Source organism: Arachis ipaensis, chromosome B6, assembly GCF_059453495.1.
Source record: "Arachis ipaensis isolate K30076 ecotype BB chromosome B6, ASM5945349v1, whole genome shotgun sequence".
Taxonomy (NCBI): Eukaryota; Viridiplantae; Streptophyta; class Magnoliopsida; order Fabales; family Fabaceae; genus Arachis; species Arachis ipaensis.
In genome coordinates, this window is record NC_142441.1 from 151,711,809 (window position 1) to 151,730,875 (window position 19,067).

At 33.1% G+C, this 19,067-nt stretch overlaps 1 protein-coding gene, 2 long non-coding RNA genes and 1 pseudogene across 5 annotated transcripts; 1 reads left to right on the forward strand and 3 right to left on the reverse strand.

The window, feature by feature from the left end:
- Positions 1-221: 221 nt before the first annotated feature.
- Positions 222-3,435, forward strand: AMY1 (alpha-amylase-like protein). Its single transcript, XM_088491306.1, has 4 exons — positions 222-427; positions 522-651; positions 1,398-2,203; positions 3,004-3,435. Exons 1-4 carry the CDS (start codon positions 338-340, stop codon positions 3,247-3,249), a joined length of 1,272 nt encoding a protein of 423 aa, XP_088347432.1. The 5' UTR covers positions 222-337; the 3' UTR covers positions 3,250-3,435.
- A 116-nt stretch (positions 3,436-3,551) lies between these two features.
- LOC148563150 (uncharacterized) lies at positions 3,552-6,232 on the reverse strand. 3 transcript variants are annotated; one of them, XR_015885977.1, is made up of 3 exons: positions 4,671-6,232; positions 4,129-4,461; positions 3,552-3,994 (listed from the first exon to the last, which is right to left on the reverse strand). It is a non-coding gene; the product is annotated as an uncharacterized LOC148563150 (long non-coding RNA). The 3 variants fall into 3 exon arrangements; XR_015885976.1 differs by having other exon boundaries at positions 4,129-4,156; positions 4,314-6,232; XR_015885975.1 differs by having other exon boundaries at positions 4,129-6,232.
- A 4,347-nt stretch (positions 6,233-10,579) lies between these two features.
- On the reverse strand, positions 10,580-12,083 carry LOC148563151 (uncharacterized). The gene is made up of 3 exons (XR_015885978.1): positions 11,946-12,083; positions 11,797-11,851; positions 10,580-11,718 (listed from the first exon to the last, which is right to left on the reverse strand). It is a non-coding gene; the product is annotated as an uncharacterized LOC148563151 (long non-coding RNA).
- A 4,414-nt stretch (positions 12,084-16,497) lies between these two features.
- LOC110263866 (putative pre-mRNA-splicing factor ATP-dependent RNA helicase DEAH5 pseudogene) lies at positions 16,498-17,747 on the reverse strand (annotated as a pseudogene).
- Positions 17,748-19,067: the final 1,320 nt, after the last annotated feature.

A 19,067-nucleotide genomic window follows, 5' to 3' on the forward strand; every position in this document is an offset into this window, starting at 1 on the left:
AATAAATTGCTCATATTTGTAGAATACACATTAAATAGTTTTGACCAAATATAATAATCTGCTTTTCTGTCATGATTTTTTCTAATTTTCAACGTATTAATAATTTTAAAAAACGATTCTCTAAATTGAGAAGAATTATAAAAGTGATAAAGTAAAATATTAATTCTCATTATTCTTGAATCAATGATAATTACTAATTAGACTATCATTTCCAGCACTTTAGAGAAACTCATCCATTAATTAATCACTCAGATCAGAAGAAATAATGCTTCATGCTTCTCTCTATATATATAAGCATATATAGAGGAACAGCTCCAACATAAAATAATTTAAGGGCATGGATTCCCTCTTCTGTTTCACGTTTTTCTTCTGCCTCCTCTGCCTTTCACTCTTTCCTCCTTTTGCTTCTTCTGCCTTATTATTTCAGGTTTTCAATCAATCATATCATACACAAAAAAAATCCTCATACTTCTTATTTGAACATGCAATTTTGAAGTCTAATTTAAGTTATTTGTTTTCAGGGATTCAACTGGGAATCAAGTGGGAAAGGAGGATGGTACAATTCATTAAAGAACACCATTCCTGACATAGCAAATGCTGGAGTTACTCATGTTTGGCTCCCTCCACCTTCTCAATCTGTTTCTCCACAAGGTATATATGTCTTTCTTTTAATCTTCATCCTGCTTTACTTTCTATGACTAATCCTTACATATTTATTATATTGATTATGGTCAAATTCATTTGTCCTTTCTACACAACCTGATCTCAATGTGTTATTGTAACCGAGGTTAATGTCATGTTTATAATCTAAGTCATTGGTGTCACATTTTATAGAATATGAACATATAAAACTATTTTGTGTAATTTTTCCTACCCAACAAATTATGTATTACTCTCACGTAGAGTGAAATAAACTTTGTGCACTTCAGTTTAGCTTGTATATGTATGAGCTCAACTTCTTGGAGACTTGTTCAGAGAATGTGACATATATTAAATAAAACCTAAAGGTACATTATATTGACCTCTTCTTATAACACAAGTCAATGCCACAATTTGTGGTTTAGATAAATTTTTGGTCTCCATAAAATATCCATATTTTGGTTCAGTTATTCTTGTTAGTTTTTCCATTAAATGATGGTCTCAAGCAAGACTATCACATCAATATTTTTTTGGTTTACCACTTTATTTTTTTTTCCAACATATTAAGGACTAATTCTTCGTGAATTTAAGTTTTATTTAAGAGTTTGTTACTGTCCAATGAATTGCTGTATACACAAAACAAGATTTAAATCCCTAATCGTCAGCATTTAACAGAACAAAATTAACTATTTGGAATTTAAAACTAAAGATTTGAAATTTCACCGGATCAAAACTAAAAGAAAAATTTTATAATGCAGGGTACCTTCCAGGAAGACTATATGATCTTGATGCATCAAAATATGGTTCTAAGGATGAACTGAAGTCACTAATTGCAGCATTCCATGCTAAAGGAATCAAAAGCCTGGCTGACATTGTCATCAACCACAGAACCGCCGAAAGGAAGGACAGCAGAGGAATTTACTGCATCTTCGAAGGCGGTACGCCGGATTCCCGCCTCGACTGGGGCCCACACTTCATCTGCAAGGACGACACCACATATTCCGACGGCACCGGAAACAACGACAGCGGCGAGCCTTATCAACCTGCACCTGACATCGATCATCTTAATCCACAAGTTCGGAAGGAATTATCCGATTGGATGAACTGGCTTAAAACCGAAATCGGATTCGACGGTTGGAGATTCGATTTCGTGAGGGGATACACCCCTGACGCCACTAAGACGTACATGGAAAATACTTCGCCGGACTTCGCCGTCGGCGAGAATTGGAACAGACTTTCTATTGGCCCCGATGGAAAGCCCGAGTATAACCAGGACGCGGCGCGCGGCGAGCTGGCTAACTGGGCGCAGAATGGCGGCGGCGCTGTTAAGGCATTCGATTTTACTACGAAAGGGATTCTCCAGGCTGGTGTTGAAGGGGAGTTGTGGAGGTTGAAAGATTCGAATGGAAAGCCATCTGGTTTGATTGGTTTGAAACCTGAGAATGCTGTTACGTTTATTGATAATCATGACACTGGTTCTACTCAGAAACTTTGGCCATTTCCTTCTGATAAAGTCATGCAGGGTTATGCTTACATCCTCACACATCCTGGAACTCCAACTATAGTAATTTCTCAAACCTTTTCAAATTTCTTTTACATTATTTTACAATCATTCTTCGTTTTATAGCCTTCTCTGTTTTTTTTTGTGGTGGTGTAATGTGTATAGTTCAAAACAGATCAGGCTATGCTTCATCTTTAACAGACCAGTAACGTATTTAACTGATCCTGTTATAAATTTTATTTTAAGTATTAAAGTCTAACAGGTTATATATATATAATTAAAATAAAAAATAAAAAATATTTAATAAAATTAATTTTCTTTTAAAAAGATATTTATATATAATATACTAAATTCAATCCTCATGATAATATTTAAATTTTTAAAATATTTAAAATATGAAAAACATTTATAATAAATTTAAAATTTTTAATAATTATTTTTATATTTATTTATATTTTAACAGGTTGAAGTGGATTTGACAGATTTAGGTAAACTAATTTGTAAATTTTGGTCTAGCCTATAATAAAATTAAACTTTTAAATCAAGGTCTAAAATTATTTTATGATAGACTGCCTGACTTATTTTTACCATTATTTATCATATTTTTGTGTGTAAATATGTATGTTATTTAATTTATTTTTAATATGTATTTTATATTTCAATTTAAATTTTATACGCAGAACACGAATAAGATAGAAAAGTTGTGTATATTTTGGTTGTTTACAGTTTTTTATGGACAAAATAGTTAGATTGTTAGTAATAGGGTATGAATAATAGCATTTAAATCAGAATTAAAATTGAGGAGGATTTTCAATATATATATTTTTCTCTTTTTTAAAAAAATGTTTCATCTTATTTTGCAGTTCTATGATCACTTTTTTGATTGGGGATTGAAGGAAGAGATATCCAAATTAAGTGAAATAAGGATCCAGAGCGGCATCAATGAGAAGAGCAATGTGAACATTCTAGCAGCTGAGGGTGACCTTTATGTAGCTGAGATAGATAACAAGATCATTGTGAAGATAGGACCAAAGATGGATCTTGGAAACCTTATTCCCCCAAATTTCAAAGTTGCTACCTCTGGTCAAAACTATGCTGTTTGGCACTGATTTAGTTAATTAAATGAACATATTCATGTAGTATACATTCTTATAAATGTACACTACACTGTACAAATTATCTTGTTGCTATTATGTTGCCTAAGATAAGATCATACCAAAATTAACCAAGCAACAAATTCCCCTATATAATATAGGCAGCAATAAATGAACAAATAATTCAGTTATGTTTTTGCACTCTTGGTATTCTCAAGAAGTTCCCTGCACATTTGTTACTTCTTGATCCATTTTGTTAATAACTTGGTTTCTTTCTTGATGATCCATGTTCATCCTTTGTTTATAACAGCTCACTATTTTCTTATCTAACTCATAATATTCTTCCATTTTATTCAATCACTTCAAATCAAGGTCGATAAAATACACCTAAACAAGGATCAAATCACTTATAATATGTTATAATATGCATTTTATTCATTCTATGTCGAGAAGTAATGTTATAATATGCATGGATGGCTCCTTCTATGTCGAAATTGTCGAGCTTCTGAACCTCAAGGAGCAGATCAAGGACTCTTGATTTGTGCATGGTCTCAGCAACGAGCGTAAACAAGTTCTCCGTACAATGACCTTGATCGGGTTCAATGACAGACTTCAGCCTTTCCTCAAATCACCATGAAAAGTTAACTTTTGTGTGCTATACCGCGCCTTGATGCAACTTCAGAGCTTGATGCATTTCAAATCAAGTTACTCTCGTTTTCATAGCATTTCCTTCAGATTGAGGAAGAAATCTCCATTTGTGCTGCATTTTTTAAAAAGTAGTTTAAATTGTTACAAGCAGGGTAAAACAAGGGGCCAAAAATGAAAAAGCAGCTAGATTAGTGGGAAAAGATTGAACTGAAGAATAATAATATATGAACATAATGGAAATCATGCCTTTATCTCAAGAGAAATGGAGGGCTATCTGAAATGAAAACAAGGAACAGAATTTCAAATTGGTGATAAGCCTATGTACAAATATCTTCTCAGCAAGATAATGTTATATTGTTCTAAATTCTAATACTTCATTTTTTTTTATTTTCAACAAATTAACCGAAATAGGGGAGAAAAAAATCCAGTACCATGAGGGAACACAGAATGATCAGACATAAGAAGACCAAAATCACATTGTTTACCAATCTGGGCAGCATCGACTCGCCGCACAGGACGTTGGCTAATAACAATCTTCTCAATTGATTCAAGGAATTTCCTAGACACCAAAACATGCACCTAACAAAACATCAAAGCACCGTATTAAGATATCTCTAATCATTAACTTTCTCATGCCATAATTAACCACAGTATCATAGAAACTCTTATTACTAGCAAAACCCATTTTTTTCAACAGTAAAATTAGTCAGAACGTAGTACTGAAAGAAACAAAAACTAAACAATGAAACAAACAATGCTGGAGCACCTTTTACATTTCATATACATACCCCAGCATCAAGCAATGGCATCATAACATGCTCAACATATAGCTGGTAGATGATATCCTTTGCTGAAGAGGAAACAAGTTCATTCACATCTTTCCAAAGCAGAAGTTCATTCTAAATGAAACAATATTATTTGCTTGTTTAAAATTATTAGGCATTGATGGAAATTGGAAACACTGAATAAGTTCAATTTACCGATATGCAACAATAACCCGCAATAACTACAAGATCAAAGTTCTAGCATAAACCAACAAAATAAAAAAGTTAATTTCTAAAGCTTTTTTCCAATGCCGAATTTGGTGCCTCTAAGGTTGCATTGGCCACAAGATTCCCATCTTTAATCTTGAAAGGGCTAACCTCAGAGAGAAGGTCCAAGCATGGTGGTGCTTCACATTACCCTTGAAGCATGGAGTAAGCCTTACAATACCCTAAAAGAAATTGTTCAGTGACATCACTTGGATCATAAGCTAAAAGCTCATATGTCAACGGATTATAAGCTGAGAAAGCCTGCATCATCTCAATCAAACAATTTAACAAATCAAGATGGACATCAATCATTTGTAATAAGAAAAGATCAACTGAAAAGGTAGATGATTCATCAGATTGGGGACGAGGAAACTTCGATTTCAAGTCGCGAAACTGATTGTTTATCATATTGATCGCAGGAGAGAGCAATGTGAGTGCAGAGGGCTCCCAGGTTGAAGAGAACAGAGGCCTTCTCCAAATGGATGTTATGAGTCTTCTTCAAAGGATGGAATATAATATCCCAAATCTCTTCTCAGACTGAAATAAATAACAAAGTGAGTCATTTCTTCTCTGGTCAGAAAATGTCTCCGTTCAATCCTCTCCGTTCTATCTTGTTCTTCTTCGCCTCTTCAATCATAAGCTTCATCATCACTGCAATGTGCAATTCTGGCGATCTATCCAGCGATTCCGAAGATCCAAATCGCAAAGGTGATCCTGATGATGAAGCAGATCGTGATAGACTGATGGCCACAGCGATCCCTAGGTAGAAATGTCCGTCAGCAATCGCGATTACCGTGCTGATCAATAAGTCGTGCCTCGTTTTTTGCTGGACAACTGTTGACACAGTGAGAGCTGCCATCTCCCGGTTGCGCGGCATTCCGGGAGACGGCAGATCTCACGGTCCCAACAGTGGTCCAGCAAAAAACTACACACGTCGTATTGTGGTAATCGCCTTCAGCGCGGTAATCGCGATTGCTGACGGACATTTCTTCCCAAGGATCCCTGTGGCGAGGGAGCTTCCAATCACGGCGACACAGCTTCCTACGACGGCGACGGATCTTCCTACGGTGGCGGTGGAGGCTGCGTGGGTGTGGTGGCTGCACCGCTGCGGGGCTGCGTGGCTGTGGGGGTTGCGGGGAGCTGCGGGGAGCTGCGAGGGCGGATGCAGAGACTGAGGTGGCTGCAGTGGCTGCAGAGACTGCGGTGGCTGCGGGCGGCGGGCTGGGTGGCTGGGGGCTAGGTTTAGTTGATGCTGTGTCGTTTCAGAGAGGAGAGGATAGTTGATGCGGGGGGTGGGTGTGGCTGCTGTGGTTTCCTTCTTTAGTTTTAGGGTTTTGCCTTTTTTTTTTTTCCTAAAGCATAAAACAGCGCCGTTCTGGGAGGATTATCGAACCGGGAGAGTGGAGACTTTTAAAAAACTGGCCGGTTCGACCGATTTTTTATTAGTTTTTTTAGACGGTTTTCAAGCTTAACCGGATCAGCTTACTGATTGGTTTCTAATTTACCGGGTTAAATCGGTCGGACAGGTTCGTTTTCAGAACAATGCTCAATACTCTTATTTATATTTCTACGAAATTCTAATGTACAGCCCAATATTAGTTGTGTCGTAACACAAAACTAATATTATACTTTAATATCAATCATCATCGATGAGATTGAACATAACCTTACATAAAAATTAAAACTATAACTTAATTGATTAACAACGGGATCAATTTTATCAACAATTTCATTAGAAAATTGATTAACAATCAGGAAGAACAACAAATAAATAGCATAATTTCAACTATAACAGTAGCAACATTGGCACTTGATTAACAATAACACATCAATCAACAATAAAAATTAAAAAAATAGCCGAAGAAAAAAAAAAGAAATGGCAGGAAAGTAGAGCACACCGGCGGAGAGGAGGAGGCGACGACGGAGCAGTGGGTCGGAAAGGAGGAGGAAGCGAAGCAGAGAGGCGAAGAGAAGGCGGCAGTGGAGCAGAAAAGAGAGGTGACGCAGCAGAAGAGAAAGGAGGTCGAGGCAGAGAAGAGGCAGAAGCAGAGAGAGGACGCTGCAGCATATCAGAATCAATATTTAAGATCATCCACAATCCTAAATCACAGTAATAACTAATGATAACAACAATTGAAGAAGCAACATGAAAAATCATAGATTAACTAACCAATTAAAAGTTAAAATAACAATTACAATTTTGAAAAAAAAATTCTAAAGAGAGCAAGTTTTGTAGTATCGATGTAGAAAATCTAACTCGACCGGACTTAGTCAAGGGGGAAGATGAATGTACTTACCTGCTCAATCAATTAAGGAACGGACTAGATCCTTTGAGAGAGAGCATATAGCAGGACAAGGAGCACGACGGTGGGGCTGACGCGGCGGAATAGAGACGGCGCAGCGGGACAGTGGCTGCGGGATGGAGGAATGAGGTGAGACCAGTTGCAGCACCGACGATGACTTCAAAGTTTGAACAGCGGCGAAGACGACCGGCTTCGAGCAAGGTGGTGGCTTCGACGGCGGTAGTGGCAGGGCGGTAGCTGGACGGAGCAGGTGTGGGAGTGAGGGAGGAGCTCGAGTTGGAGAGGGAGGAGGAGTGTCGCATGAGTGAGAGAGCGGCAGGATGCTTCGTTTGGACTTTGGTGAAGAGGTTCGCGTTCGTAAAGTTATGGTTTCCCACCGTGAACAAAACGACGTTGTTTGATGAAAATTTTTGAAAACTGATCGGGTTGCGGTTCGATTCGACCGACCAGTTCAACGGTTCAATAATATTTTTGAATTTAGCGGTTGTGAGTTATGACTTCTAACCGAACCGTCTTGTTAACTATTTTACGGTCTGATCAGTCGATTTGAATCGGTTTTCAAAACCTTGTTATAAGTAGATTAAAATATATGGTTCAATTAATATATTAGTACAAGGGTTATAATTTGCACCAATAGCACCTAATAATTATTGAGTGATGAAATATAGATTTAGACTGTTGTCCGTCTTCTACTTCGTCTTTTTGGTTTATCTTCTTTTTTTTATAGGGATCATAAGTAATTATATACAATAGTGTTTTATGTATAAAGTGTAATACTAAATTGTATCCTATCTTCTCTTAATAAAAGTTTTATTATATCTTGAAATAGAGAAAAATATAAATTATTTTAAACTAATATATCTGTCATTATTGTAGGATATTGTAAAATTCAAATAAAATTATAATTATTCGATAGTTATTTCATTTAGTGTAATATATTAATTTTTTAGTCGAATATTACTTTAGATTTGTGTTGGACTTGAACATTTTAACATAAGACATTTTAAAACTTTATGTTGTCTGTTATGTCTCCCTCAACTCTCAACTCAACAGACCACCAGTCTCACTCACTTTATTTCTAACTTCTAACTTCACACAAAACCATTTACACTTGTTTCAATTTTTTTAATCTATTATAAATTTATATTAAAATAATTTGTGTCAACCTTTATCTGCATAATATTAATTTACAAAAATATTATTTATGCATTAAATTAAATTTATCATTAAAATTGTCACTAATGTATTTATGTATAAATACATGTGTATTTTAATTTATTTTTAATATATATTTATATTTTAACATATATTTTATATTAATGAATGATTTTGATGGTTAATTTTAGTATGCACATAACATAGTCGATTAATTTATCATATGTAGTTAGAGGATGAAAATACACCGAGCTGTTATATGAGATTTTAGGTGTATCTAATTTGTACTAAGTCTACTAGACTGGCCTATTTAATGGATATATATTGCTCCGTACCCTAAATTTGGAACTGACGTTATACCTCGGAACCACCTGGTCAAAGACGGTTGAACTACTGAAGCAAAAGATCCTCGATACACTTCGGTACTGGTCCCAAGAATCTCGGAACCACAACGGATGCATTTTCAAAGATAAATAAGCAAACGTGTAAGAACTCGATTTTCGAAAAACAGACTTTTCTAACTATTTTTTTTTAAAATTATTCCAAGAAATTTCGAACCACGGCCCAATTAGAAATAGTGAGGCTAGCCCAATGGTAAAAAAAAATAAAGAAAAAAATTAAATAGAAAAAGGTCATTAATAAGGTCAAAATTGACTTTATGAAGATAATTAATCTCTCTAAGTCAAGTTTGACTAGTAAATAATAAATATTAGCTTACCATTAGTTTATTTTCCTCACCAGAGACTTTTTGAGCCGGAAATTCACTTTTAGTGACGGTTTTGCGTGCGTCAAGAAAAGCTCTAGTAACCGAAAACCTCATAATTAGTGGTCAAAATAATTTCTACCCAACTAAATGTGTCTTAAGATTTATATTAGCCATCTATTCATGATATATTTCTTTAAGAATAAATCTTAGCCATTAATTATTTTACCACACGATAAAATTTACTCTGAACTGAATTTCTGACTAGTATTCCGCAAACGACTCCTAGAGACCTTAAATCTTCTTACTTGCCACCCATGTAACTTGTCTCTCCTTCTCAGTCTCTAGGCCGAGACTATCTCAGCCTTTCACCCCTCTCTGATGTGTTTCTTAACCTCGAGTAAATAACTGTGGTTAATTACGGATAAGCTCGACATGAAAGCAATGACCAAACTTCCTCGTTTTCACGCCCCTTATTCATTGAAACCTAGCCCTTGACCACAAAAATTTTGGCCACTTTTACCACCATAAATTCAGCAAGACTTTGATTTTTTATTTAAGGAAGCATTGGCCACAAAATTCACAAAATACTTCACACATTTTTACACTCTTTTGACCGAATTCTTGAGAGAGAAATAGAGAAATTCTTGCATTTGTTCTCTACACCCCAGCCCCTATTTCAACTCTTCTTCCATTATTCTTCATGCGTTCTTCAAGGACTCAAACAATACAAGCACAAACTATTGCCCGTTTTCGTTAATTCTTACGTTTATACCGAAATTTCGGCTATGTAAACTCTTGTTCTTTCTCCTTTCCTTTTCTATTTTTAAAACAATAGATATGATGAATTTCTACTCTCCTTCATGTATAGAGAACTCCTCTTGAAGTACCCATGGATCACGCCTAAGGAGTTAGAGAGATTTGAGCTCAAAGCAGTTGAATTTCGACATTTTTGCGACACTTTAGGCCAAAAACAAAACTTGTAACACCCTACCACCCAAAGTCTTATACTTAAGTCATAAAACTGAGGTGGCAAGGTATTACGACCTCTAAAAGTAAAATTGTACATAATAATAGTTGAACGGGATTGTATAACAAGGAGCCTTTGAAGGGGAGTCTAAAACAAAGGCCGTAGCAGCACTCACGTAAACAAAAAACTTGCATACGAAGAAAACTAAGATATATATATATATATATATATATATATATATATATATATATATATATATAACCCAGGTACAAAATAGCAAATTTCTCTAAGATTTATATATTAGAGGGTCAAGGTACAAAATAGCAAATTTCTAACTCAGCCTGCGAAGTTAAGGCTGGCCGGTGAATATTTACATACATATATAATATAACCCAACATCCAAAATACATATATAAAACCCTAGTTATCACAATCCTGTAAGAGGAGCAAATTAAACAAGTTGTTCGGAGAGTTAAGTACATAAGATTAAACAAACTATATAAGATCTCAGAAAGCCGAAGGCGATCCTAGAACTCCGACACTCAGATTATAAATCTTAAGGTACTAAAACAGAAACCATAAACGGGAGTAGTTCTCTAAAGCTTTCTAAACTTAACTTATTCCTCAAACCAAACTAAAACTTAACTGAATCCCTAAATCTCTCCGCCTTTTCCCGTTCCTCTATCTCCGGTGAAATTACAAAGACAAACAAGCAGACAATGCAAATATAGGTAGATTACAAGTAATACAGATAGCAAATATAACAAATAGCATATTATAATCAACTAGGCAATTCCAATCAATGCACAAACAAAAAATACATACAAATGCATATGGTGCATGCCTGTCCTATGGCTGTTGATATCAACTGTCGGTTACGTAGCCAGTCCGACATGTTCTCAAACTCAATACTCACCATGGGGAGAATCCCCAAGCTGACATGGGGGAGAGAACACCCCAAGCTGAATAACATCCATGGAAAGAGTCCCAAGATGACATGGGAGAAAGAGACAACACCCCAAATTCAAAGATTAACCATGGGAAGAATCCCAAGCTGACATGAGGAGACGATATCCCAAGCTCAACATTATCCGTGGGAGGAATCCCAGGCTGACATGGGAGAAAATAATATCCCAAGCTCAATATTATTCAGTCATTAGCTCACATATGCATCTCATTATTCTCAATTAACTAACATCCTCAACTGTCTCATACATCATTCAACAGCTCAAATACAATAATCTATATCCAAATAACATGATATGCCAATGAAACAACAATAACAATTTTATATCCATCAATCCTCACTACATCATCATCAACCACAACAAACCTTTCTCAACACCACAACAACCTTCACATCCTACCATTTCTCAAATTCAACAATATCATGCATCGACCTCTTAAATACATCAACAAGATTCTCAATTTGCCTATCCTATGGTCACTTAGTCTAAGTTTTCACAGAATATTATATATTAAATACGAGAAACTTAAACCATACCTTGGTCGATTTCTCGTAACATCTGGAACGCCTCAACTAGCACCGTTTTCACAAATTCCAAGGTTTCCAAAATACACCATAAACAGAAAACTCAGCTACCACATCCCAACATCCAGCTTTCCGATACCACCAATTCCATCAACAAGCCTCAATTAACATCACAACTCAGTCTAATACCAATGAACATTACTAAATCAATATAACTCTCACTTGAATTCAGATCTCACAAGGGTTAGAGTTGTCCTCACCTTACCAACGGATAATTGGGTCAAAATCCGGCAATACCCGCGAGTTAATTCGAACCTAAACATCGAATTCAAGCAAAATCTAACACGATTACACATTAAATTCGAAATTGGGAAAGAGAAAATGAAAAAGAAAAACGTGGCTTCCTTACCTAATTGACCACTGGGCTTTGTAGAGTTCAACGCTGCGGTCGCGTGGCCGCAAACGATGCAACCATCGAAGCTCTGGATCAAAAGTTACGTGAATTTAAATGGAAACCAAGGGTTTGCTTCTTCTTTCTTCTCCCATGGCTACTCCAACGTCTTCAGCATGCAAAAATAGGGAGAGAAATACCTGAGCTCACTTACTATAGTGAGTGGGTTGGGCCCATGGGTTCGGTTTGGATTCGGTTCGATCCAATTTTGGGCCAAATTTTTTAAAATTAGTGTCAAAATTTTTATTTTAATTTTTTCTATCATATTAAACTATAAAATTTTATTTTCTAATTTTTTTATTAATAATTAATTTTTTGGTTAGTTATTTACTAATTGCTCAGAGTTTACAACATTATCACATAGTTATATACTTATATTGACGAGTACTATAATACTTAAGATTTAACTGACATGTCTTTAAGGTACATGATAAACTTATTATTAGTAAAAAAATTTAAAATTTTTTTATTTAATAAATATAAAATAAATATATTAAAAATTTAAATTTTTTATATCTTTAATAAAAACTTTTTTAATTTATAAACTTAGCTAAATTCTAATATTTAATGCATAATTACTAAATATACAGGGAAAAAGACATAATTATATATATATACTTCGCTAAGATTTAAGTAAAATAACAGTAATTAATGTAGTCAACGAATTATAATTCAAATGGCATAGTTTTCTCATTCTCGCATAAAAATTTCGAATTCAACTCTCACTTCTAATTTAAAAAAAAAAAAAATAGTAATGTAGCATCAAATACTTATATATAGTTATATATTAGTTAGCAACGGGTGACATTAATCTCCCCTAAAAGAGATTTTTAAAGAAAAACCTAATGCAACTTAGATAAATATAACTTTTTGTAAGTATATGATGGATACTTAACAAATATAATTTTAATACCTTTGTATAATTTAGTATTATCATTGTTCTACTACTAAAATTTCAATTATTTTGTAGTATCGTATATTTTATCCTCCCAAGGCTTGAATAAACTGCTTATTAGTGTCCTATGTATGTCTTGATAATATAACAATTTGAAAATTAGGCACCAACTATCGCCATCTCCAATCCTAAGATTAGATTACACTAAGTAACCAAATTATATGGCAAATGGCAGTATTAAGTCAGTTTGAATGAGATATTAGTATATTATATCATTCAACCAAACGAAAAAATGAGATATAGATCAACTAAAAATATATATTTATATAATTTAAATCAATGTAATTCGAACTAAATAATAATAATTTGAATCAATGCAGTTTGAATTATGAAGGAGCATGTTAGGTAGTTCGAATCATGCTGATTCAAATTACGCATGGAGAAGTTCGAATCACTCTAATTCGAATTATGCCTGAACAGTTCGAATAACTCTGATTCGAATTACATAGTGAGCAATAATTAAAATACTCTACATAGTAAATAAAATACCCTACATATTCTTTTATTAAAAGATTAATAATTTATTAAAAAATTAATAATTTAAAAATTAAAAAAAATATATTTTATTTCATGTATTAAAAAAATTAATAAAATATTTAATTACAAGACTTTTTTAAAATATTAATGAGCTATCAATTCGAATTCTATACAATATTTTTTTGCCCATTTTTGATAGTTCATAAATATTTTTTAATAATTTTTTTAATAAATTTATTTAAATTATACTACAAAAAATATTTTATTTTATACAAAACAATTTTAAAAAAATAGCTTAAAAAATATTAGAAGTATTATAAAAATTTGTAATATTTTAATGACTTAGGTAAATACATATATGTACTCAAATTTTAAATAAAATACTCTACATAGTCAATAATAATTTAGAAATTAAAAAGAATATCCAATAATATTATTATGTAGTATCCTCTAAAGATGCAATTTGGAGGCTATTATTTTCCAATTTCTTTTCTGTTAAATGTTAACTCTAGCTAATAGTATTCTATACTGTACCACACTCATGTTTTGATATAACAAATTGCATCTTCCATGTATCTTCTATACTTTGATAAGTTAAAGAAAAAGGTGTTATTGTACTGTCTAGTTTGATTTAGATACGAACCCTCTTTGTATTATTAGGGTGTCGGTTAGAGAAAGAGTTACGAGGATCTAACCCTACAATTTGTTAATGCATCATATTTTAGTTAAAGAGCTTTCCTATTCAAACAACTATACCAGTGCCGGAACTTGAAATAAAATTTTGGAGAGTCAGATAAAAAATAATTGTCAAAATATTTTTGATATGAATTCCATTTAAGATAAGTTCGTCTAATCTCTTCTTTCTGGTTTGGGTGATATTGCCAAATTTAAAGCCGTTTTTCAAGAAGATCTCATTCTAAAAAGTTAAGATTAAAGTCATTAGATGTAACTTTTTGAACTTTTGAAAGTTATATCTCACTTTCTTCGTGATTCATTAAAGTAGAAAAACTATCTACAAGTGTTGATATTGTAAAAGTTATATGTTCTCCTTCTTAAATATTAGCCTTCCTCTTAAAAAATGTATCAATTCTTTGATTTTTTATTATTATTTTATATAAAAATTTGAATATATATCCTGTAAAATATGTAAAGAAGAAGTTAGAAGGACAAATATTAAAATTTATAATATTTATTGAATTTTTTTTATCAATTTATACAAATACAATAATATTAATACTTATTAAATATTCTATTATTTTTTATCATATAAAAAATTAAATTAAATAAATAGTAAAATATAAAATAATATTAAATTAAATAAATAAAAAATATCTAATTTTTTATATTTGAACTTAAAGATAGAGAAATGGTTGTTTATTGAACTTATTAGATACTTTAAGTCATAGTAAAATATTTAAGTCAATTAGTCACCAAAAAAAAAGTATTTAAGTTAATTGAACTATTTTTTATCTTTTGAAAAAGTACTACTAAATTTTTTATAAAAAATTTGGAGGGGCTATGGCCCCCTTGTCTGAACTAAGCTCCGCCACTAAACTATACACTTTGACTATCCAAAAGAATATTAAAAAAAAAGGAGAAAATCTTTTATCCTTCAAACTTTCTTATCAATACTTGAGAAAATAATCGTTCAAGTTTTTTTTAAAAAAGATAATAGTGGTATTTTATTTAATAAAAAATAAATATGATATCCAAAATTCAGGATAAAAAATCTAAAAATAAGAAATTCGTAAATATTCACGAATAGGTGAAATTGTAAGAAGAAAATTATATAAAAAAATAAATATAAAAAAATTTTGGAACATTATGCATAAGATAAAATAGATAATTTTTAGTTCAATTTAAGCGATGTTGCTAGATTGATAGAAGATAATTTAAGACCTAAAATCTTTTTTTGGTAACTATTAAGACCTAATTAATATATTGGATGATATGCTTTTCATAAGAGGACATATAAAAAAGATAGATGTATAAGAATTTCCCCCATATTGAAAAAGGAAGCATTAGTGGAATCCAATTGTTTTTATTGAAAAAGGTACAATTGTAAACTTGTAATTAAGAAAAAGAGTGATTGTAGTTGTGTGGTTTAAGTTTTAAGAGTACCATAAAAATATATAGTTTAGGGTAAAGGATACTTTTCATTCTTAAAATTTGGCAAAAGTTTTAAAAATATCTCTAAGTTTTATTTTGTTTTAATTTTGTCGCAGAAGTTTTCGATTTACATCAAATATACCCTCAACGGCTAAATTTTCAAAAAAATTTAAGACCAATCTAACAATAATACATGAAAATTATACTTAATTTGCTTGTATTGAAGATTGTTCTTATGAAATTGTTATTGAATTAGTCTTAATTTTTTTTGAAAAATTTGCCGTCAGGGGTATATTTGATGCAAATCGAAAATTTTTGGAACAAAATTGAAACAAAATAAAACTTAGGAATATTTTTAAAACTTTTGTTAAACTTTAGTACTTTACCCTATATTTTATTATAATTTGTGGATTTTTTTAAATGTTCAATTCATTAATTTTGTTTTTTTGTTATTATACCTTCATATCACTATACTACATTGCAAAATGCTTTGGGGAGTGTTGTGCGATACAACAAATGAACCAAGGCAAATATGGGACAAGTCAAAACTCAAAAACCTTCATGTCAAACGCAATAATAATTAGTGAATGCCTCGGTAAAGAAAATCATATTAACAATTATTAGTAACATATATTTCTGTCACATAAAGTTGCTTAGGGATGATACAATAATAGCAGTAATTGGAATCTAAACGTAATGCGGTGCAGCCAAGTGTTCTTGCAGGATTCAACTTCAGCTTTCTGCTTTAAACATGAATTTACCCAAACATAATTTACAACTTAGACTTTGATTTAGGAACCCATAAAATTTACAACTTAGTAAATCTGCCTATATACATCATTTACAGTTAATACAAATTAAGGGTCAAAATTTACACCTGCATCATCATACAATGTAGTGTAAACACTAAGCAATACATTGCATCAAGAGGAAGAAGATGGATTGAATATCAAGCACCATGAATTTGGCTCATGAGCTCATGATATCTGTCATAAAGTGGTTCAATCCAACAAGCCATTTAGGATCTATCACTATGACCTCACGCATATATTGATCCTTAGTAGTCATAACAAGTTCATGGTAGATGACCCAACCAGGTTGTCTCTGGAACAAAGCTGAACTTGGATGGATATATACAGGCTGGTTCTCAACAAGGGTTCTGTAGCCTTCCTGGGGATCCTTCCTTGCTGCATGGAAAAAGAATCCTGCGGTGATCGCCTTTCTGATCTTGGTAAAAAATTTTCCAACACTTACAACATCCAATTTGTAGCTGCATATCAGAGATGATGATTCAGATTTCAGAACCTAATTCAATCTGGCCAGCAAATTATATGCAGAGGACCAATGACAAGATTTATTCTACAATTCACAGCAGAATATGTTAACAAGAAGCCCAATTCTAAAACATTTCACTATATTACAAAACAGTATATCTGAAGAAACATTGAGAACCTTCGTACACAATTACAATAAAAAAGAAAACAAACAAAGAAGCAAACAAGTAAACAAAGCAGCTAAAATATTTAGTAGCAGTAAATAGATATCTTACTTATCCATGATGGTGAGAAGCTGTTTCCTGACATCCTGTGCTCAAAACACCATGGTTCCGAAAATTTCTTGGCTTTCCAAGCCTCATAAACAGCAAGCAGTGTGAAATGGTCACCTTCAGGCTGGAAAAACTTTGCCCGATTTGCTTGGGCATGCTTTTCCCTAGGCCTGTAAAAAATATTGCCAGTCTGAATCATGGAAATTATCGTCAATATCTCATCACTACATCCAAGGTCCACACTGGCAAGTAACATCTTAGACAATGGCGGATCCAAGGGAAATTCTGCCATTTTCCTCCCCAATTTGGTTAAAAGGCCCTCTTCATCCAATGCTCCAAGACTATAGAGCTGTTCCATTGCTGAAATAATAGCTTGGGATGATGGTGGATCCATAAAATCAAAGGACAGAAGATCATTTATTCCCATAGCTTTCATGTTGAGAGTAGTCATTGCAAGATTTATCCTTTGAATCTCAGGAATCGTAGTGGGAGGCATCTCATTCCTATATGCGCTCTCGGTATATAGGCGATAGCATTTGCGCCCTGCACGTCCAGTTCTTTGTTTGGCTGAAGCTTGTGATATCGGAGTTATCACCAATGAATCAAGTCCTTGTTTTGGGTTATAAACATTTTGCTTTGCAAAACCCAGGATCAATAATGTAAAATATCCCATCAATAGTCAAAGAAATTACTAACAGTATACCTGGATAGTTAAGGACACGACAAATTACCTTTTTTACCTACTGGCGATGCTGTTGTGATAGAATTCCTTCACAGCACAGGCAATAAAGAGTAACAAAAAACATGTATGATGAAGGAAATACAACTCACCTTCATTACTTTTGCATAGGGATGATTATTCATCAATAATCATCAAGCCTATTGATTCTATCTTCAACAAAGCCTTTCTTAGGTATAAGACATCAAATATTACTGTTATAATAACCATAGAGCTAGGTTGAGAGTATTCATGAGTTTATCATCAGAAAAATTAATCAAACCAATTGTTTGTAAAACATGTCATTGAATGTGAAATTCATAGACTAAAAATATCATAACAATAAATGAAAATGAAATCAAACATGAGTGAAGGAACACAAACAAAAGTAGCATTGTAATTATAGTATTAGGAGCATGTGATAAGAACATATCTCGTTTTCACTAACTATGGAATTGCCTGCGGCTTACAGTATGGTTAAGAAAGCCGGAGGGCTTTGTATTGCCGATGAAGTTCAGGCCGGCTTCGCCATTTCTGGGGATTTGAGTCTCATGGTGTTGTTCCTGACATCCATATTGATGAATTGAGAATAAAACATAGATTTCATCATTATAAATGACTTGACAGGGCATTGGAAACGGCATTCCCTTTGGTGCTGTTGTAACTACTCCAGAGATCGCTGAGTTCTGAAAGTAATAGAGAAAGAGAATGCTCTTCTTGTTGGATCTTACTTGAAGGAGAGGCTAACTGCACTCAAAGATAAATATGAATGTAACCTTTTTCCCTGTTTTCCTTCCCCATTAATGTTATTTCAATTTATTCAGGACTTGTTTTTTTTTTTCCCTAGACATAATTGGTTTCATCTTTCATGTGAGAGGAAGAGGTCTCATGCTCCGCGATCGAGAACTTAAAACTCCTGCAAAAGCCGAAACACCAAGAATCCTCTAAAGGTCTCAGACTTAATCAAAGAGACAGTTATGTCAACAGGACCTCTTTTGTCTGAGTTTGAAGCAAAACAATTCATCGAAGGGCGACTTTAGAGTTTCTCCATTTTGAATCTAACTCATCAATTAGTTTAGTTGTATAGGTTAGTATTTCTTTATTTTCATTCTATTGATCAATTTACATTCTAACGATTGATTCACTAAAAAATAAGAATGATTCTAAATGAAACAATATTATTTGCTTAATTATTAGGCATTGATGGAAATTGGAAACACCGAATAAGTTCAATTTACCAATATGCAACGATAACTAGCAATAGGTACGAGATCA

Bases quoted from the DNA above. Each gene is read 5' to 3' on its own strand.
- AMY1 (XM_088491306.1), top strand. From the start codon at position 338: ATGGATTCCCTCTTCTGTTTCACGTTTTTCTTCTGCCTCCTCTGCCTT. The intron at 652-1,397 runs GTATATATGTCT...TTTATAATGCAG, and splicing joins TCAATCTGTTTCTCCACAAG to GGTACCTTCCAGGAAGACTA. The intron at 2,204-3,003 runs GTAATTTCTCAA...CTTATTTTGCAG, and splicing joins ATCCTGGAACTCCAACTATA to TTCTATGATCACTTTTTTGA.